Source organism: Haliaeetus albicilla, chromosome 3, assembly GCF_947461875.1.
Source record: "Haliaeetus albicilla chromosome 3, bHalAlb1.1, whole genome shotgun sequence".
NCBI classification, from domain to species: domain Eukaryota; kingdom Metazoa; phylum Chordata; class Aves; order Accipitriformes; family Accipitridae; genus Haliaeetus; species Haliaeetus albicilla.
Genome location: NC_091485.1, coordinates 4,832,313 through 4,854,797, shown reverse-complemented (window position 1 = coordinate 4,854,797; position 22,485 = coordinate 4,832,313). Strand labels below are relative to the sequence as shown.

The 22,485-nt window shown below is 41.1% G+C and overlaps 1 protein-coding gene across 2 annotated transcripts in view; it reads left to right on the top strand.

Moving 5' to 3' along the window:
• The first annotated feature begins 8,388 nt into the window (after positions 1 to 8,388).
• TMEM245 (transmembrane protein 245) overlaps positions 8,389 to 22,485 on the top strand; it is an 86,677-nt gene continuing 72,580 nt past the window's right edge. For both annotated transcript variants that reach the window (XM_069778716.1, XM_069778715.1), the window contains exons 1-4: positions 8,389 to 9,097; positions 18,834 to 18,951; positions 20,172 to 20,273; positions 21,218 to 21,325. In XM_069778716.1, coding sequence (XP_069634817.1) covers positions 8,480 to 9,097; positions 18,834 to 18,951; positions 20,172 to 20,273; positions 21,218 to 21,325 — 946 coding nt within the window. In that variant the 5' untranslated portion in view covers positions 8,389 to 8,479. The remainder of the gene's footprint in view (positions 9,098 to 18,833; positions 18,952 to 20,171; positions 20,274 to 21,217; positions 21,326 to 22,485) is intronic.

Genomic DNA, 22,485 nt, shown 5'->3' with positions numbered 1-22,485 from the left:
AAAGCTTGTAAACAAACTTCATAACTTTTATCAGCATTTAAATTGCATTTTGTGACTTCTTGGTTTGACAGAAAGATGTGTAGCAGGTGTACTTCCCCCACCTTTTTTTTTTTTTTTTTTTTTTTTTAAAACATCTTCAGATATTTCCTCAAAGAGAAGTATTTGGTAATAGCTTTAGGAGAAGGAAACGTGTATTTCACAGAATTACAAAAGGGTCTACAATCACTTATTTTCAGAGGTATCTGTTGTGAGAGTCCTAGTATTTTATACAAAGTATAACTTCATATAGAGCCTTAGATTTATGATAGAAGTGGAAACACATTTAAATATTATGGTTGTTTCAGTGCTTCATGGAGCTGTGTACATGCATAACCTGCATGAATTGGCATCCTCTGTTTCAACTCTGACTCCACGGTGTGTAATGAACGGGCAAAGCAGTCTGCTTGGATGCTACGCAGTGAGGCATTGGTGACCTCAAACAGTTTGGGATAGAAGAGTGGAGAGACTGGTAATAAGGCTGAAGGACAAGGAATGACTAATGGTTTTGGCATACTTCCTATTTTTGCACGAGTTTACATGGGGCAGAACACGTCTGGCGCTTTTCATCACAAGCAAATATGATTTGATGTGAATAGAAGGAACAGAGTCTGACTTTAATGAGAATTTAGCTTTTATGCAGGTCTTAGCTGCGTAAGGGCTCACGTGAGCACAAGGTCAGACTGTGCCTCGAGATGTGTACTCCCATGAAACTCCAAGGTAAGAGCTAGAGGCTTGATCTTTCCTTTGGAGGTACGAAAACCTGCCAAGACCCTCTAGATAGTAATGACAGTTGGCTGCTGCATGCGTACCTGCTCACTGGCCATTTTACAGACTACTGCCGCAGCAGTTGGAGTAGCAAAAGATGGAAACTCTATGTCTTTTCTTAATAGCTTTCATTGTACATTGTCTATTTCCCTAATTAAAATTTCATTATCGGTATTTCTGTAGTGATGTGTTAGGGCCTAATGCAGCAATCCCACAGCCTGCCCAGCACAGATATGGATCTAATGGGAAGGCTTTAAAGAAAATCTCACTTTCCTGAGCACCAAAACTAATCAAAACAAAAGAATTCATATTTATTGACAGTATGTCAACTTTTCACCACATCTTTATTTCGTATCTAGTTATTTCTGTGCATTTTACATGTTGAGGTATCTGATTTTTGCAGATACAGAGTAAGATCTAGGTAAACCTTCCTTTTCTAAACCTGATTTATTAGTATGAAATAATCACTTATGTAACTTCCTTTTTTTTTTTTAATATTTACAGTGGGTTTGCTAAAATTATGTATGCTTGAACTTGGTTATTTAACTTATCTAATTTGGGCTCAGATAGTGAGGCAAAACCGGTGTAATTTCTAAATGTCAAGAAGGACGTATGCAGCTTGTGGAGCTGATAAGTGTGAAAAAGCAGGCTGAAAAGACATTACTTGCTTTGAAAATCTGTGATTTGAGTTGGCAATAGCAATGAATCTGCTGTAAGCAAAGGGGCAGTTTTTTTTTTTTTCTTGGGTTGCTAAGAATTTTGAATTGCATTCATAGAATATCTGAAGTAGGAAGGGACCCATAAGGATCACTGAGTCCAGCTCCCTGCTCCATGCAGGACTACCTAAAACTAAACCATGTGACTAAGAGCATCGTCCAGATGCTCCTTGAACTCTGACAGGCTTGGTGCCATGACCGCTTCCCCGGGGAGCCTGCTCCAGGGACCGACCACCCTCTCGGTGAAGAACCTTTTCCTAATGTCCCATCTGAACTGCCCCTGCCGCAGTTTTGCAGTCATTCACAACTGTGGTTTTTGTCCTACTTCCGTGTTTCTTATCTAAGTAGGAATGTTCTTGCAAACCGATGCGAGGTTGGAATACGTGCAGGACTTCATGGCCCCTGTTTTAGAAAAGCTGCTACTCCATATAGGCTCATTTTGATCTGCGGTGAGAGGCTATTTAGGGATGTCCTTACAAGGTGAACTTTTATATGGTGCTCTTAAGAAACTGTCTGTAAAGGTGTTGTGCACTTTATAGACTAGAGTGTTACAGAATTAGCTGGTAGCAGTACTTTTCTGAGCTGTTTCTAAGTGATACTTACTTAAATTGATGTTTACATTTTTAAAGAAGTAATTGGATTTTTCAAAAGTGCCAAGCAGCTGCAAATCTTTTATGGCTCCAGTGCCTACTCAGGGCAGTGAACATTTTATGGCAAATAGTGATTGCAACATGTTGCCCAATATAGTTTCACATCTCTCTCTTAAGCTTGACATCACTGAGTTCAATTTCATAAGAAGGTGTTAGTAGAAGACTAAATAAGGGAACAATTCACTTAAGTTGTGTGCCAAGGAATAAAAATATTCTTGCTGAATTTTTACAACAGTGATCTGCAAAGTTTAGATTAATGAAAAATATTCTTCCCAGAATTAATATTTAGGCAATGCAATTTTGCTGAAGGTATTTGTGTGTGTGTAAGTCTGAGAATTATACAAGAGAGTTTAAAAACAAAAGGCTAGACTCTGCTTTGGGGACAAAAGAAGACAAAACACAGAATCCTACAGGTTCTGTGACTCCTAGCTGATTTTTGATAGGCAGAATGATCCAGAATATATAGAAACCCAAGATGTTACCTGCTAGGGTATTATGTTTGCAGTGTTTATATACTAACCTTCTGTCACCTTCTTTGGTACAAAAATTAGCCTCACATTAGTCTTTTTACAGTGTTATTTTCAATTTTTTTCCAAACTGGAGGGTAAGTTCAGTAAGTCAAGAAAATACTGTCATATAGAGTATTAGGATAATAGGAACAGAAGCACAGATGCCATATTTAAATCTAGAAGGAAAAAAACCCTTATTTAAGCCCCAAATACGATATCTGCGTCTGAAATATTGGACTGCTCACATATAAAGCAATGATTTCTTTTTCAGTTTTGTACAGTTGGTGATATGAAACCAGTGATAAACACTGAAATAGAAAAAACTACCACAATAGATTTTCTCTAAAGCTGGAAGTATCATTCAAGTCTTGACACAGAGTCTCAAAGATGAAATTCCAAACCTATTAACTCATTAGAAAAATGAAATGGCGGGACCCTGATATTTGTGTGTCATGTCCCCAGCCTTTTAGACAGATACATTTTGTTAGCATATTGGAACTATCATGAGTTCTTTTTAGGTTAAAAGAGATGCCTGGTATGCCTTGTTTTTTCTGATTAATATATCCTGAGGTCTAGCTTGCTTTAACCTCTTTGCAAGTAAGCAGGCTGTTGTAACTATGTTAACTCTTGCTTCTTGTTTTGTATTACATGAAATGTAATGGTTGAACCTGAAACGTCATCTCTACCTTTTGACCTTGTTCAGCATTCTCAAGACTAATACATAGTTAAAACATACAAATAAGCAACTTGTAACTATAGCATTAAGTGGTGTTCTGCATTCTTTATGCTAGGCTCCATTCTGTATGCCAATACCCAGCATCCATATGAAGCCAATGAATGAGCATTTGGTCGGGTAGGAGCACAGGACTGGGGTTTTGTAGTCCAGAAGTAATCATCAAACTTCTTTGTATTTATGCACTAGTCTTTTCAGAAAAATAACACTGAATGAATACATAATGAAATTATGACAACCTACGGGTCTCCTTTACAATCAGTGCATGCCCTAAAATACTGCTTTGTAACATCTGTTTTATACTAAATGTTGGTGTTCAAGTGAGCCTTGTTAGATATTTGACAGTGACAGACAACAATATTTATAAACCTGTTACAATAAATGCCTTTTTAGTCTAAGAAAATGTGTGGTATGGCCTTTATAAAAGGGAAAAAAAGGTCTCTCTGAGGCTAAAGAAGTCTCTGTTGTTGCCTTGTGTTAACAATTCCTTCCTGTGCCATGGGCTTGAATTTATTACCCTGAGTAATTCTGTTTAAGTCAGTGAGGCTGGTCAGAGTAGTGAATTAACAGATGTGGGGGATTACTTATTTTTATTCTTTCACCATCAGAATCACAGTGAAGCTGTAAATAAATCTAATAATCTGTGTGTTAACAAAGTATTAACCTAATTGTCATGTAGTAAGTAGCATGTAGAGGTTCCTATGGTGACCTCTATGCTGTGTTTTTTGTGACCTATTTGATGCAACTATAATCAAGCTGCCAATATTACAAATTTGGGTGTTCTTTATCTACTGTCATCGCTGCCCTATTGCTTGACCAGGCAGAGCAGCTCCTGAAGCAGTCAGAAGTGCCTTTTACAGAAAAGAAGAAAATTAATTTATATTAGAGATGGGCAACAGAGAGGAGGAAGTCCCATGATACTCGGTGAGCAAAAGCAGCTGTAGAAGTCTCTCAAACAGGGGTGCTTCAACTTCTGAGATCTCCAAGGTTTGAGCAGGTATTCTAGCTCCTTGCTGGTAGACTGAGAGGAACAGTTGGCTCAAGGCACCAAGAAATGTATTGCTTTTACACTGTGTGCTCTGTTTTTTGTGTTTGTAGTATTGCTACCCTGTAGTTGCAGGCTGCAAGAAAGGTTGCATCTCGTGTGTGTCAGCTACTTGTGCACTATCCAAGTGATCATGATCAATAGAGGCCTCAAACAGACTCAACAGAGGGTCTTAAAATATATTCTGTTTGTCTTGTGCCACGTAACATTTGACAGATTGGTAAGGCATTTTGTCACAAGCCTGACGAAGCCAAAATATTCTTCTGTTACTCAGATCTCTGTATATCCAGCTCTTGTTCCATGCATGCAGCTGCCATGTGGGCTAAACCCTGTGAGATAGTGCTCTGGATTTTGTTCATCCCAAGGTCTTACTGGTGCTGTGTTTTGCATGCTGGTCCACTGAGTGAACATCTTTGTGTTTGGTGCTATTGACTGCTGTGCCTTACAACCATGCATTTCATTCACCTTGTGAACTGAACAAAATTAATAGTCATCTATGTGAATCATTCAAGTATAGCACTGCTGATAACACCATATACTTTAACTGAGATATTGAACAAAGTTGTTTCTGCAGTAAAGTCAGTCACTGCTATAATCACTGGGTACAAACAGAGCTGGTATTCCCAAGAGCTGTTTTTCATTTTTTTACCACTATTTTGTAAATTACATTTAATTTGGACTAAATTAGCAGTTGATCTGCATAAAGATTAATTTTTTTCTTTAGCCCAAAATACAAAGGTATGTGGTGATGACCTAAAGTTTATATCTTAATGATGAACATCTTTTTTAATTTGTTCCTGCTACTGTTGAAACTATAGTAGTTTACGTTGAGTATTTTTCATTCATCTGAAGAGGATAATAAACTGAGGTGAACTAATGAAGTGAGATTAACCTCAACGGAACGTTCACAAATGTTCAGTAGCACAGGTTAAAACAAACAAACAAGTTTCTCAAGCAGGGGTAGAGAGTTATTTTCTAAATACGCAGGCCAGTGCTGACACCTTGTGGCTTCGTGACTGAGTTATTTCATAGTTTCATGTGGTTATTTCGGGTGTAAATCATGATGAACTTGCTGTTGCCAGCGTTGTCTGTCTCCTCTGCTTCCTGGCCACCTCAGTACCCAGTATTTTGGTATCACATGTAAGACAGCTTTGGGCTGTATTGACTGCACGTCGAGTGAATAAGAACTAGGGGTGTCTGGGAGCTCTTGAAGGGGACTCAAACAGCTTCAGTTCAGTGCTGAAAATCACGGGTGCTAGTGCAGCAGCAGACAGCAGTTATGAGCTTCTCTCTTACTAGTTATGCCTCATTTTATATTTCCCTCTACATAGGAGAGCACCAAGGACTGTCAATACTTAGCACATGTGTACTTTTAGGCACACACACGTTTTCTACATTGACACAAAAGCATTCCTTTGCTGCCCTCTTCACCCTTGAAGAATTACTGGTAGCAAAACGACATCCAAAGGGACTGTTGGAGAATTTCTGGTAGTATAGGACCCTGAGGTGCACTATTTATCTATGGCCATAAAAATGCCTAAACCACAATTTATCAGTGCAGTTTATACCTAAATGGGCATCTAATCTAAAATCACATAACTTTTCAAGTCTTAACAAAACCAGCTGTTAAGGCTGCAGTCACCATTTGAGATCTGTTGTGTTGTTTTCAGATCTTGAGGTGTGTCTTGTGAAGATCATGCATCCTCCCTCAGCTGTTTCCTCAGAGATTGTTTTCTGATGCTTATGGTCATGTCCCTGTTCTTAAGTGTTCATGTTGTGGTAATACAGGAGTTAGAAATCTTTACTGCGTTGTGGGTTTGTTGTTTGGGCTTTGGGTGCTTTTTGTTGTTGTTGTCTTTTTAATTTTATTTCTGATATGTTTGGTTGTTTATAATGAATAGTGAAACACAGAACTGGAAAGGAAAGGTTTTCTATAGTAGGGACCAAATCTTCAGTTTATGTAAATCAGTATTTATAGCTTCACTCAAGTCAAAGAGGTGACATTAATTTCTATTCCTGAAGAAAGTGACTGCCTGAGTCTGTTAAGAAAAATCGGAGGAATAAGGATGTACCTATGAAGATTTGATTTGCTGGCATCTCTATTTATCTAACAGGAGGATTTGTACTCTCAACTCCCCCCCCGCCGTGTAAATCTTAATTGACACTTGCTAATTGAACTTTAATACAATAAATGTATTATAATGAGCCATTAGAGTCTCTTTTTTGGCATGCTTCCTCCTCTCTGCAAGAACCGAAGAGAAAAGGTTCAGATGGCGATGCATGCTTGTTACCTATTTCAACACCCTGCCAGGAGGCAGATCTATCTGATCAAAGAGCAGTAAGTGACAGTATCGTTTTAAGGTGCAATAAAAGCTTCTCTCGTGGACAACTGCTTGTAATGCCTCATCACCATCAGGATCAAATGAGATACCTGTAGGTCTATAAATGCCTCCACTGCATGAAATTAAAGCACTCTGTCAAACCTGCACGTGATCTGTTCAGCAAAGGAAAACAAGGTGCTGCAGGAGCCAAGGGAGACCTTTGTAAGCACGAATGTGTGTGTAACTGGCAGGAAAGGCTTTGCAGCACGGACAAGTCAGGACTGCAGTGCAAAAGCTCTAGGAAACTGTTTGGGCCCAGTCCCACCTACAGCCGTAGGATGCAACACGGTTACAGGAACTGTGTGGAAAAACCTCTACCTTTCTTCCTCGGGATGATGATAGGGATAGGTCTCACCTATAGTCTGTAGCCTTTGGATTGCTCTGCCTTTTTAAAAGTTGGGCTATGAACAGTTGTATTGCTGTTTTGCAAATTAAAAACAATTGTGCTCAGGGTAATTTCAGCTTTTAGACACCTGCATCGTGCAAGAAATGCTCCACCGAAGTCCTGGCGGACACAAATCTACCATGGAGTTACATAATGTTAAACTTGAGTGTAAATCCTAAAAAGGAGGAGAAACCAAATCAAATTCCAGTATCTATGCGCTTTTTACGTGTTCTGAGGCATGCAACCTCTGTAATATGTTGTAGAGGATATGCTGCATCTCTCTTTCAGAAGAAAGAGGAAGATGCCTCTGCGGGGTCTATGGCAGCATTACCAACAGCTTTAGTACCTGCTCAGGGGTTGTGTTAAGCTGTGAAAGGACAACTGTTTGAGTAGCACAGTGGCAGCACTGAGCTAGCTCAAATGTCGTGGATTCCAGCCCTCACAAAACTTGCTCAGATGGAGCATATTTATTATAGAGGCACTTAGAGCACCCGTAAAATGTTAGCCGTCACCCCCATGCAAGGACACTGAGGTCTGGCGTACGCCAGATGCAGGAAATTAGCTTCTCCCTAGATTATTTGCAAGAAACATTTGGTGCGACATAAGGTCACAAACGCCAGGTCTAAAAAAACCACACAGAGCAACTACTTTTTCCACGGGCCTAATTCCCGGTAAAAGTGCAGATGCTTCCTCGTTAAACAATTTGATGCCAGAGCGTGTTCAGACAAGACAAAATTCTCCGCCTGGTCTAACTGGTCTCGCTCTCCACCGCGCAATGACGCTGCAACTTTCCGAGTATTTCGCGTTTCCAGAGACGAAAGCCACGGGAGAGCCTTCAACGGAGCCGCAACAAGGTCTGCCCTGCTGGAGTGGGGACGAGGAACGTACGGAGCAAGCGGCCGGGCTCTTTCAAGCTCCAGCCCTTGGCAGCCTCCTTCAGGAAAAGCCACGAAGGCGCTGGGAAGCCTCGGCGGTAACCCACGCGGGATAAAGGGGCCTCCACCCCCCGCCCACGCACACACCCGCCGCGGGGAGGAGCGCGGCCGCCGGCTCTCCTGGCCGCAGAACTACATTTCCCAGCACCCTTCCCCGCCGGGCCGGCCGTGCCCGGAGCCGCTCGGCGGTACTACAGCCCCCAGCAGCCCCGGCTCCCTACCCCTCGCCTGAGGCGGCGGTCGGCGGCGGCAGCAGCTGCGCGTCGGCTCCTGTCAGCGGCGGCCCGTTGCCCCGGCGCTGGGCGGGAGAGGGCGGGCGCTATGGCTGACAGCGGAGAGCCCCCGGCGGCTCCCGCCGAGGTCCCTCCGGGCTCGCCGGCGCAGAAGCGGCGGCCGGGCGGCTCCTCCGGGGCGGAGGGCGCGGCGGCGGCGGCGGCCGTGCCGAGGCTGCCGCTGGGCGGCCCGGGCGGGGCGGCGGGGATGTCGCTGCCGCGGCTGGAGAAGCCGATCAAGCAGGCCTTCTACAACACGGGAGCGCTGCTCTTCGCGGGGCTGTGCTGCGGCGCCGCCGTCCTGGTTTACTTCATCCTGGAGGCCTTCCTGCGGCCCCTGCTGTGGGCCGTGCTCTGCGGCACCTTCCTGCACCCCTTCAAGAGCTCCCTGACGGCGCTGGGCCGCCGCTGGCTCGGCCGCCTGCACCGCTCCCGCACTCCCGTCCTGCTGGCCGCCCTCCTCCTCCCCATCTGCTTCGCCAACTACGGGGTGGAGGCGCTGGGGGAGCAGGTGCTGCGGCGGCGGCGGCTCCTGCTGCTCCTGGGTGCCGGGGGACCGCTGCTCTACGGGCTCCACTGCCTGGGCAGCTCCCTGGGCGTGCAGGTGCTGCTGGCCCAAGCCGCCTGCCTCATCTGCCAGGGGCTGGATTACTTCAGCAGCCAGTGGGTGAGTGCCCGCCTCGGGCGGGAAGGGCGGTTGGGGGAGCGCGGGCTGAGGCGCGGCGCCGGCCGCCATCTCACTTGTTGCGGGGCGGCGGCGGCGGCTCTGTGGAGGCGAACGTGTCACATCGCCTGTTTGAAGCCGCCTTTTGCCGTTTTCTCTTCTTTCTTCCCCGCCGCCACGCTAAAGGGCGCAGGAGTTCGTTCTCCTCACAGCAGCGGGCTGGGGCGGGGCGGGGGGGGGTGCCGGAGCAAACCGCCGGCTGTCAGGGCGAACCTTGCCTCCGCTGTAAAACCGTGTGGAAAACAGCTTCGGAAAAGGTCCCGAGTGATAACCCGCGGCGTGGGGAGGTGCTCTGGATCACCCAGGGGGCTGCGGCAGAAGCAGGCGGGTTTTCTCCGGCGGTGTTTCATGTCCGTAGTTTGGTCATGCCCCAGCTTTGAGGGGCTGTGAAGTCCAAGGTAATTCAGGGGAGGTCTTGGGCAAACATCGGCTCCGAGCTGGGAGATGTGTCCTCGGTGTTGTGAAATAGCGCTTCAGCTCTGCAAGTGACTTGAGGGGGGGGAAGGCGTCTTAAGGCGTGTTTCTCGGTGCACTGGTTTTTTCTTTTTTTTTTTCCTTCTTGAAGTATCATACGGTGCAAACGCAGTTCAAACAGTAAACAAAGTAAAGCTGTCGGTTTAACTTACGAATTTCGCTTATGGTAATAAAGATTCTGGGAGACTACTTTTTCCTGTGTTTTCAGTAGGTAGACTAGTTAAAACCTCTGGCAGAACTCAGTTTCACTTCGTTAGCTATAATTGAAAATGCAAGAAATACTACATAATCTCAAGTAAATGGGTGTGTGGAAGCATGGAAGATCAGTAACTTGTACTTATTAGAGACTGATGTACGATGGGCATGCTCAGATTGCCTAGTGTCAAAGACTTTTTTTTAGATTGCTCTAGTTTTTTAAACAAACAAACAAAACAACCACGCCCCCCACCGCCACCTTGGGTGGAAAATGACATGCACAGTTGGTTTAATGGGCATATAAGTGGAGATGAAACTGAGGAACTACCTAAAACTGATTTTATGTGGGCAAGAGAGAGAAACCGTCAAGAAAGAAAACAAGCCACCGAGCTTGTCCAGGCTTCTGATTTTGAATTACACATGTTCTTTGAATACCAGTTTTATTCCTTTGGTGGAGCCAGTGCATGCTGCTATCTCAAACACAACTTTGGAGATACGTATCAGAAACAAAAAAAGTCATAGTTCTCCTGAATGTACTGATGAGGGATATTTGAGCTATTTCTAGTGTGAATAGGATGGACTGGAGAATGTGTTTTGTCTCTTGAAGGTGAACATTGGAAGAAGAGATTTTCTGGGCTTTCTATTCTGAAGTGTTGTCATATGCTGGAAGACGTCAGGGGAGATGTGTTTATGGTCGGTTTTGTCCTCAGAAGTATAATTAAGGCTGAGTAGATAGAGACAGTCACTCTGTTTTTATAAAAAGGCAAGATACAACCATTTTTAACTAAGTGGTGGAGAACGTAAGCATGGCTTGATACTGATGGGAAGTTTTGATTAGTTGCCACACAATTTACCTGATAAGCTTGAGACTTCCCTTTGCACTGGCCTACCCATTTTATTTTTAACAAATCGGCGATATTGCTACACTAACCGACTTGGCTAAGTCCGGTCCTTTATCAAACTTAGTTAATTAAGCATAAGGGTACTGAGGGAAGTTGCACCAATATAACCTCATAACTATGGTCGTAATGCACTGCTGGATGTCTGTGCGTGCTCAGTGCAATTTTGTTTAGCAGTCTCTGATGCTTTGTTTTGCACCGGTGTTTCTGATATGACACTCATGTTCACTGAAGTGCTATAAGATTTTAACTGGCCAAAAGATAGTAAGCTCCCAGGACTCTTCTGACTTGAGTTCCTTGGGAAGATTTTGAGTTCATGTCAAAATAACTGACCAGGGACTTCGTTAAGCAAACCAGTTGCCATAGCTTTCTATGCAAGTTGCCTGTGTCTTTTTCTGGGGCCTTATGTGAGAAAACTCTGGGGCTTCCCTTTGTAAGTAACCTCAACTCAGCCTGGCATCATCTATACACTTTACAGTGTTTTCCTATTCCAGTTTCTTGAATTTTGCTGCTATCTGATTTGTATTATCTCAGAGCTGTAGCAGGATAACTTAATTTTATCCATGCTGCTGAGGAGCCTTGAGCTGGATCAGTTTGTAGTATCTGCTTTAACTTCAGTTAAGCATTTTAAAGCCGTTTAATTGCCACGTTGTATTGTAGGACTCTGTTTACACATGTACCGTCTGCTTGTTAGCTGCACAGGAATTTTGGATATTACGAGTCAGTTTTCTCCATTGTACTGTTCTTCTCTGGGATCTGAATCCTCCATGGTTCCTTCTGTATGTTGTCTTGCATGAAGATTACAACCATTTTTGTTAGTAGATACTCTATGTGATAAGCAAAAGTAATGGTAGTTTCATTTCTTGCATGGTTTCTTTTAGGAGTCCACTAAGCCAATCTAGACTTCTGTGTTTTGAAATATTTTTATACAGAATAACTTAATTAACATAAAATAAGTAAATTTTCCACTTAGACAGCAAGGAATACTGTCTTGCCAAGAATATGATACATAAATCATGTATTAAAAGCATAAAAGAGATGAGCGAGCCTGGCTTGTTTTAAGTGCGAGACCAGTAACTGACTAGCATAGTACATTTGTTTATGGTAGGTTTCATCTTGTGTCTGTGCTCCAGCCACCAACAATTCTGTCTTAGGCTGCAGAGTAATACAGTGTATTTATACAATACAGTGTATTTATTCTCATTTGGAGCTTTGCCCCATCTGGATGGCCCCGCTGCTTACAGAGAATAAGAACATGCATGGTTGTCTTCTCCCTTTCTGATTCCCTCTGTTGTGCTAGAGAATTGAGAAGATGCCTATCATTAGAATTTGACTGAGAACAACTATGGGGTTTTGGGATACCAATTTGATGTTCTCTAACTAAAGGCAGTTTCATGGTATCTACTAGGCTGTGATACAGTGGCAGAAATTATCTTCGGTTCCAGAAAAATATGTTCTCCAAATGCAGCAATTGCATGTGATAACGACGTAGTAAACTGTATCTTGGCACCAGTATGTTACAGAGCTTTCTTGTTATTGTTGTCACTGTTGTCCTCAAATCTGGGAAAGCCATTCATAGTGCTGATGAGTGAAGATTTGGAACTGGCGATATTCCTGTCTGTGGTTCTTAAGTCACACCTGCAATTTGAATTAGGAATCATAGATACCTCCATGGTAGCACTGTTTGATAGGTGATTGCAAAACACTGCATTTGAAGACCGAGTCCAAGATCTTAGGCTAGTCTACAAGCATCTTGTTCCCACCATCTCCTTTTCTTTCCCTTCATGCTCTACAGTTCCTGCATCAGCTTTGAAGAAGCTTGCTCAAAAAATGTAGTAGGCTGCTGGACCTTAAAGCTAGGAGCTGGTTATAAATTCCAGATGAGTTCCTTGCTCTGGCTCCAGCCTTCTCTATGGGTTGTTTGCAGAAGTCTTACGTAGAGGACACAGACTCTACGTGAACTTCAGTTACATGTAATAGGGAAGGGGAATGTTTTTATCTGTCTTTTTTTTTTTTTTCCCCCCTTGAAAAGGAGGGGAGTTTGTCTCATAGCAGACTGAATATAACCTTTACACATTTATATGCTATGGCAATTTCAGCATGGTTACCTATGCAGTTAGCATACCTTCTGAAGACTGATTGGACTTGGACTTGGACTGCCTTGTCATCCTAGTTTTGTAGGAAGTATGCTGATATCCATCACTGTATTTAAAGTATGAGAAATTCTTCTGCTTCATGGCAAGAGTTCAAACTACTTTAGCCTGGCATTTTACACTTACAGTAATATACGGGAAATGCCCACTATTGGTTGTATTTTCTTTTTTTTTTAATTTTCCAGCAGGGTTCACATGCTCATATTTATTTAGAAAATAGTTAGTTTGTAGATCCGGGCAGATGAAATGAATTGTACAGCTGTTCTACATTGACTCTGAAGTTCATCTTAGTAAATTAAATATGATATAATCATAATTGGCAGAATTCTCTGGAGTGAACTTGGTTACAGGGCTGTCAAAATCTTTCTCCCATGGCCAGTCTTTTTTCCTTGGTTTGTCACAAGTTATTGGTCAGGGTCAAAACTGTGTACTCATATGTATGTGTGTCAGTGTATTTGTATATCTCTGACTGTACTAGGTGCAACTTATTTTGTTCTAGTGGTTAGCATGCAGTTAGAGGACCTAATCAACACTTTCCTCTCTACAGTGCTGGGCAAATCTGGAAACACCATTTGCCATGACCACTGCATTGCAATATTGTCAAAGTAGGTGGTGTTTATTTTGGCCGGTCGACTGACTGGTGCTCCCTGTAAGGGAATCTATCAAAGGCATTCGCCAGGGAAACCTCCATTTGTGTTGGCACTAGATGTCAGCAGCCTCTAAGGTAACCCTTGCAGACTGAAATTCTTGAATGTGCTTCTTGGCAAATGTTTTGTGTCACAGGTTCCAAGAAGCTTGGTTTCCACAGTGCTGTTGAATATCGCCCGTGGAGGCAAAAAAGCATCTACGTTTTGTTAAGATGGGGCAATTTCTCTTCTAGCAAAGGAAAGGGTTAAGGTTGACTATAATGTTGGAATAACTATAAATTACAGTTCTGATTTTTGAGTTGCGTATAATTCCTATTTTTCGAGTGTTTCAGATAGGGTTGGTTTTGGGGGGTTGGTTTTTTTTTTTTTTCTCCTTCCCTTTCTTCTTAGAGCAGGCTTTTAAAACTTGCCCAGCATACTACCCCCTCCCCCCCCGCCACCTGAAAAAGCCCTTAAGTATTCTTTCTGCTGTTTATAATAATCCTTTCATTTTTTGGTATCATGACTCATAAATCATGCAGCCAGGTACTGACTGTAAACACATCTTGCCAAAACCACAGTTTTGGGTTTGTTTTCACAACTTGGTGGAGATCAACTGTGTAGAGACCACATGTGGCCTGTTTAAAAACAGGATGGGGAGGGCAGGGAAAGACTGAGATGTTGATAGTGTTTTCTTTTCCACCTTTGTTTTTCCCTTCCACACCCACCCTCAGTTTTGGGAGAACCTGCTGTGGGATACCTCTCTTGAAAAGGCTTGTGAGCTTGTTTAGATTTATGAGCATGAACTGCAGCCCCAGGCACTAAGCTGACACTAGCCTTGAGCCTGGTGATATATGCTATGTAAAGTTGGGGGGGGGGCGGGTTGGTATTTATATGTACTATTTGAACACAATGGTACTTCTTTTTCTACCACCTCTGAAAGGAATGCTTGCTACGGAACTGTCCAGCAAAATTTTAACTGTGCTTTCTCTAATAAAGGAGGTGAAGAAGTTGCGTACCTTGAGGAGCCATCTCTTGTGAAAGTGTCATCGTGAAGCATGTCAGAGGAGTGGTGCTCTGTCTGCAGGGAATTCGATGTGCTCTGAAAAAGCTCTTTTCACAAGTGAATCTTGAAAAGTTTGATTTCTGAGTAGTGTCTCTCTTAATGGAGTTTCTCATAAATAACTTTTGTGTTAAGACAGGAAAAGTGAACTAAAGGAGGAGCATTTTCAACATCCATACCTGCAGTCTTCTGCATATCTTGGATATAAAGGATTTTCTTAAATTCATAGTGTAGGAAATGTTGCAGGACACATTGAAAATACTTCTAACTCATGTACGGCAGTGTTGATTTTGATGGTCATTTCCCCCCTGCCCCAGGATTCTAGTTATAAGTTCATAATTTTGTCCCTTCAAAAAGGGGTGGTCTTGCTAAACACCAGGCTTCTGTTTCACGTGGTTTAGCACTCTGTGTGTCAACGTCAAACATATCTACATGGATATATGTCATGCTTTGGGGTTCTAGAAGAAACAGAACTGGTATGCTGTTCTAGTCCTTTGGGCTTAGGACAAGGAATAACTCAGTCTGTCAGGTTTATGCTTACTTGTGTTCACTTAGGGGAAAAAAAAATCAGGATGTTACTTACCTGCTTAGGTAAATGATGTCTTCCTTAGTGAAGGGAAAAGGTGGTTGAGTTTGCTTTGAGGTGGCCAGTAGTATTATATGTGTGATTAGTTGGTTTGGGGCTTTTTTGGTTTTGTATCTGTTTGACAAAGACTGTCTCCATGCTAAATGAAGGGCAGTTATACTTTCTTCATTCTGCCAAACTGTGCACATTGTGGTACATTTCATCTTGTGTACTGTGGAATATACAGTAAAGCCACCTGAAATTAATTTTGGTTCTGAAAACTGGAATCAAAATGACATTTTCATAATTCCTCACTTGCCTCCTTATTATCTTTTTTATTGTTTAGAAAACCATTTTCAGATGAACAGACAGATAGAGAAAACACTGTGATGTTCATGCTGGCAAACACAGTTTGGCTTTTAATGATGCATTTAATGCCTTGTGTCACTTCATTTTTCAAGTCCAACAGTATTCTGCTCAGCTTTTGTGGTAGGTTCATTTTCCTTTGCCAGTCTGCATCGCTACTGAGGAGGAAGACTTAGAAATAATGCACTGCTGTTAAAAAAAAAAATCACTTCCTCAACCAGCTTCACTCAGTGCAGCACTTCTAAGTTTGTAAAAGTGCCATCTGCCTTGTTAAAAACTGAAAACTTTTGGAAGGTTGGCAGAGCATATATCAAAAGAAGTAACTTCATTATTCTACTCAGTCTTCACTGTTGTGTTTACCGAGGGGTGGCTTACATGAAGCAGGTAGGAAATGTGTTCCCTGCTGGATGTTGAGCTGTTGGGGCAACACTACAAGGAAGGCTGAGTCGTTCCGACAGCTTTGCTGCCAATGAGGAGCTGTTCTTGCTTATCCCACTTCTGACATATGCTTCAGCTGCCCTGTTGTCGGTGCCTGTCTTACCTCTGTGAGCCTGTTAAGCTATAACTGAATTAGATTATAAACTCGTGGGTTTTTTTCCGGATAGTTTTTTATCAGCTTAGGGAGCTTGAGCTGGCTGGCTGAACATTGAAGCTAGTGTGCAGAAGGGGTGGGACTGCCTGACTGGCAGTGGGAGAGAATGAACTGCCACCTTCAGTAGCAGTGAGCTATTAAATGAGCATCTGTAAAACCTCTCCCTTAGAGATTAAATTGCTGATAGGAAAAAAGGGAGTGAACTGTGTAAATAATTTTACTCTTCAATATAAATATTGTCAAGAGTTGAGTAGTAAGAAGGAGTTTGTTATCAAAAAAACTATCAGATTTTCGAATTCTCTCAACTTTCACTGGAACTGTGAACAGACTTTTAGTGACATTGGTGATATGGTCATGCTGATAAATCCTAGACTTTCCAACACTTAAATTTAAAAGAAAAATCAAAACACTGAAGCAGGTGCTTGAACTTAACATAAAAGCTGCATCTTTGTATGGTGTAATTTTGCCTCCAGTTGGCAATTTAAAGAGAACTGAAGCCCTTCAGACTTGCCTAGGCTTGTCTAAATCCAGCCTTTTAAAATTACCAATGTAACCCGAAAGTGGGTGCTGAAATCCAAGAAGTTACGCTGCAGTCCTACAGCAGTTTATTCAGGGAAGCAGGTGTTTTACTTTATATGTCTGAAGGCAAAACAACATTTTGTTCAGTTTGTGAGGGGTGCTACAAAATGCAAAGGAGATGTGAGAAATGAGGTCCTTGCTCTCTGTTCGGACAATGAAGATAAGTGAGGGAAGGAAGAAGGAAGGCTTACAGGATTAAACCATCCTAAAATTGTGATATGTGGGAGTTGTGCATGTCTGTAAATATTAATTGTAATTGAACAGGCATTTAAAATTTCAGAGTACATGGTAAAAGTTAGGCATCTGCAACTGACTTCAGCTTGATAAATAGTTTATGGTAGCTAAGACATTCTGCAATATCTGAAGTGTGTATATTAGTTACCTAGTTAGCTGTATACTCTTATAAATCAAATTTATAGGCATTTTGGCTTAGCATGGAACTTGCATCCATTCTAGTTTTAGTGCAATAATGACAGTAGCTTAATTTTAATGAAAGTAGGCAGTATCTTTTATTCTTCATTTCTATGATGTCAGTTGTTGAGATGGACATGTAATAGTAAAGAGGCTAGTAATATTCTCACACGCTTGTAGCCAAAACCTTTGGACACCATTCAGAAAAAGTGGGAAGGGTTATATAACATGCCTTTAAAGGGTTAAGGGGGGGAAATTAGGCTGTTGACAAGTTAGTATGGGTTGAAATCCTAGTCTCTGTCAGTTTAAGTTAATTTGTTTTGTCAGTTGCTTTCAGCTATGAATTGTTGGAAGTAGGCTTACCCAACTTAAAGAAGTAGGCTAGCCTAGTTCCCGTGCAGTATTATTTCTTTCAGCGTAGGGAAGTGCTTGGCCATAACATTAACCGATAAAGAACTATTACTCCATGGTGTCACTGAAATGAAACCTCTTGCACCAGTCAGTTGACAAGTTTTTTTACAGGGCTTCCAGATTGTTATTGTTTGATGTCTGAAACAAGATGGCTTGTTTATTTTAAAATAAGCTATTTCTTTCTATTCAGTTGAAAGTAGAAATACTTTTACTTGGGTCATTTGCTAAGCTTTTAGAAATGAGAATTGATGAATTATTGTAACTTACAACACAAAAAATTATTGAATACCTAAACCCTGAAATGCTGGCTTTTAGTTCAGCTACATGCATGGCTAAAAGCAATGCAACATGTTTTGCTTTGTTGGCTGTTAAACATAGGCTTATGACCTGTTAGCCTCCTACTGGTGGCATATTTTTAATCAGAAAGTTCAATTTATTGAACTTACTGAGTCTCCTATTTGTAATTTATCATTAAATTTAAAAGCTAAACAGAAAAGTTGGCTTGATGCTGGAACATCTGTCACACAAAGATGTTATGGGGCTGATGTTAGGGAGTAGGATAGCATCTTCGTGCTGAGTTGTGTCTTGCAATTACAGTTGTGCTGTAATACGCCTTGTGAATTTGTTATGAGCCTATGCTGTTAAAAGAGTGCTGCCGTGCATTTCAGTTCAAATTTTTTTTGTTTGTTTATAACTTTAGTCTTAATATCTAAGGGTTCTGTTGGTTTTAGACGTTTGTCTTGAGTCCACATTTGGCCAAATTACGTGTCACTAGTCATTTAAAGGCATGACTGTTTTGTGGACCAACACTGCTGAGGAACAGCAGGTTTTGTTGTGCTTTCTAATGGCTGTCTTTGGCATAAAGCCCCCTTTGTCTCTTGGGTCTGGAACACAGGAGCTGGCAAGCTGCTCTGTGCTGGAATGTGTGGTGCTCTGCTGGCTCTGTCTCCCTGTAGCTCCACTGATGGCTGCATTTCATTTAGGTTCTCACCTTTTCAGTAGCGGTTCCAGAGTAATTGTTTGGTCTCGGGTGCAAAACCATCTTCCCTCAGGGTTTGCGTCCAGCAAAGCACGTATACTGCCTCACATTAGAACCATACTGAAGGCAGACCGAAGGCATGTCTAGCCTGCCCTTACACTTCACACAAACTTTACGCTTCTCTTACATGGAGCAAAAACTCCTGTAATTGACTGTCAGTTCGGAAATGTAGGCTTCTCAAAGGATTAGAACCTGACTTCAATTCTCTCGATAGGGCAGTTAGGGGTGCATGTTTGTGCGTATAAGCACGCATCAAAATATTTGTCCTTGTGTATGTATACATACGTGTGTATCTTTTTCTTAAAGATATGGACGTTGGTAGTTGGTTACCTGCTGATGGTTTCATTCAAGTGGAATATAAGCACTGAACGTTACTTAAAAGCAATCTCTGTCCCTGTCTGGATTATGCTGCTCTTTCACTTAGGTGAGTAACAAGAAGTTACTATTCTAATGCGTTGGCTGGGATTCTGTTGTCTTGCAAACAAAGCTACTTGCTTCCTCTTCTGATAAGTCTTTATAATGGAGTCTTAGCCGAGATGCAGGCTGATTTCTCTGCTCAGAAATTCTGGCTGCATGTGGCCAGGAGAGAGAGTTGGAGTAGGAAATGGGAAGGCATGAACATGCTGAGCAACATTTGTCTTCCACTCCTCCTGCTCAGTTTGTACTTCCCATGGTTTTCCCTTACTTGGCTCCAGACCTGATACTGACTCCCTGATAGTGGGGAAGGGCTGGGGTCACATGTGGGTGGATTTAGATTTTTCACTTGTGATAATTTTTAATATTATTGTTTTCTTGAGAGCCTGCCATTAACCAAGGCTGAGGCTGTAAAATGCATGTAATAGAAGTAAAACAAAAAAAATTTCTCTCAGTAGTCAACAAGCATGTCAATATATCAATACCAAATAAATTTGCCACTAGTCTGTATAATCTGTTAATACAAATGTAAGATTATAGTAATCTATTAGTATTAAAATTATTTTACATATTTAATATAACATCAGATTATATTATCATATCAGAGTTTATGCTGGAAGTATCATGCAAATAATAGAAGACTATCATGATGGAAGGTTTCACAGCATATTTAATGATTTACTTTGCTTTAGCAGCAGGTTTCAAGGGTTGTTCTGACCATGTGGGGACACTTTCCTGAGGTTTTAAGCTACACATAATGGCTTTGCATTTGCTTACATTTTGACAGTCTTGTATTTGTTGGAAGTACTAGCTGAAAAGCCAAAGCCCAAAAAGGCACTGCTTGATGCCACCACTCTCTGGAGATCTAACATAAATACAGATTTTTGGGGGAACTTAATTTGCCTCTGATATCTAAAATGTTTTTATTTTGTGTGTATTTTCACGTAATTTTACATGTTGTTTTAAAAATTGTTCTCTAAAGAATATATCACATATTTTAAAGTCATTGAAGTTAGGAATGGTAACAATTTGGTTTATTCATTGAGAAACTGGTTCACCTGTTTTTTCTATTCTTCTTTCCATGAATGTAGAAAATTTGTTTGCTTTATGACACTTCTTAGTTTCTGCCCAGATTGTTCTTGGTGGATGTGGTGCCTTTCTTGGTTTTGCTAAATGTAGAGTTTATTAATGGCATAATTTTTCTTGTAAAAAACCCCCTGTATCTTTCAGCTTCGGTGGCAGGTTCCTGGAGGATTCCTGTGTTTCTGGTTATAGTTGTTCTGATGACTGTAGGCGTGTTGCATGAACAGCAGAATGGAAAGGAGTCTTCTGGTAAGAAATCAGTCGCTATTTCTTTTATTGTTGGAGGCAAAAGTTGTGTAAAGTCAAGTGAAAGAATCTGGACCATATTACTCTAAATTCAATACCAGATGGATTGCAAGAATTTACCCTAAGATTTTTAGTATGTTTGTTTCAAAGTGGTTTACGCACGCTGAAGTGCATCTTTGATTCTTTACAGAAGATCTTTGCAATGGACTGATGTTTGTTTTCCATAGCAACGTAGTGACTCTCATTGTCAAGCCCGATTGCTTAAGTTTACAGAAGTCTGTGTGTAGTTTCAAGCATAAAGCAAGCCCAGGAAATTTGAAATCAGAGGCTAATTTTGAAAGAAATGAGCATTGTGGGTTTAGTAGCCCCTATAATGCTCAGCATGAGAGAAACTGAGACAACTCCATCCAGCAAGTCATTCATTTTTAAAATACCAGTTTCTTAAAACTATGGTTTGTGTTCAGAGTTTGAGAAAAATCGGTTCTGCCTGTTGCGAGTCAATTTTGCACGAAATCCAATGTCAGGTGTTCTTTTCTAGTACTAGCTGTATGATTATTTGGGGAAACTTTTTTCCTGTCTTGCTGGTTTAGTTTTCTTGACAGTCGTCGTAATCTTGGTTAGTAAAATTGATTATCTGGTATAGAGATTTTTAGATTAATCAAACTGCCAGCAGCTGCGAGTGACTCGGTCAGTGACAGTTCATTAGCAAGGAAAATGCTAAGCAAATAACTGGTTTTGTGTTTTGGCTCCAGGTGTATTGTAATACTAAAATTAATAGCACTTGTTCCTGTTTGATCGTATTGACTACATATAATACATATTAAAAACTAACAGTGTCTATCCATATAATTTCTGTTGCTTGACAGCATCCGTGGCTATCAAGCAACAAATAAAACATTTTAAGACTTAAGCTTTTCTTTATTTACATACACATATGTATTTTACAGGGGCAGAGCTTCCTGGTCAGATGATTTCCATTGCTGCTTCAACAATTGCCATGGCAATTTCAATGACAGAAGATGAGTCCAATAATGAAAGTTCCTCACAACCCTCAGGTGACTGAATACTCTGTAAGAAAACATTTGAATTTGCTTTAAAGGCATGAAATTGGAGGGAATTAAGATCAAATTTCAAAATAATCCCTATCCTCTTCATTCTGTCCAAAATACCACGTTTATACTTACCTCGTGAAACAGGTTTATCTGTTTTTTAAAATGTTAACAAGACAATAATATAAAAGCTGTCTTTTAAATTGTAGTTTACATGGCTTTCTGTACGTTTAGATGGCCTGACTAGAATAATTTTATTTTTTTTTTTCCCCAGAATGAGGGCATGGCTTTTTTTCTGTTCTTTATTATTAATTTTTTTATTTTCCCTAGCCTTCTTTTGATTTCTTGGCAGTTACGAGATAAAACTGGATTTCTGGACCAGGTACAGATAGACTGGAATAATTTTTGTATACATCACAGTGACAAAACCCCCGTTGTTCTCTGTTTAACTATGGCATGCTCAAAGTCTTTCCTGTAGTGAGTTTACTTCACATTGTAGCTTGAGTCACGATACTTTCACTTACAATAAAACAACTAGAAATCTGTAAATAATGGCTTGAAAGAGTTGCAAAGAAGGTGTTTAGATGTCCATCACTGGTTTTGAACTTTACCATCATTTTTCCAGGTAGGCCTTTGATGGAATGCGATTCTAGAAAAACAAGCTATTACGGAGATCTCTGGAAATGGAAAGGTTTCATCCATTTCCTGCAAGCAGACAAAACAGGTCATTGAACTTGACAGAATGTGAACTTCCAAAACTTCATTTTGAAATTGGCTGCATCTAAGAGTTGTCTTCTTCAAGATAGTATGTTCTTAATATTGTCTGTAATGTGTAAATCGTGCTCCGGAGGAGGAAACATAGTGATTGTGCAGGAGACAATGCTTTGAGCATGTGGCATTAAAACCTTCTGTCTAAAGGTTACCATTCATGAAACTAAAAAGTTATTTCAGCCACTAGGTGAAATGGTGTAGAACAAGCTCTTCAGAAATCTTTTGATGAAATGTAAACACTTCCTAATTTTAAATATGTCAGTGTAGGCTGTACTTGAAAATATGCTTAATTTTAAATATAGAAAGGGCAGCTTTAGACAACTTACCCTTTTCTTATCTTTGTTTCTACATTTTACATGACTATCATCAAAATAATTATAGAACCCTATGGACAT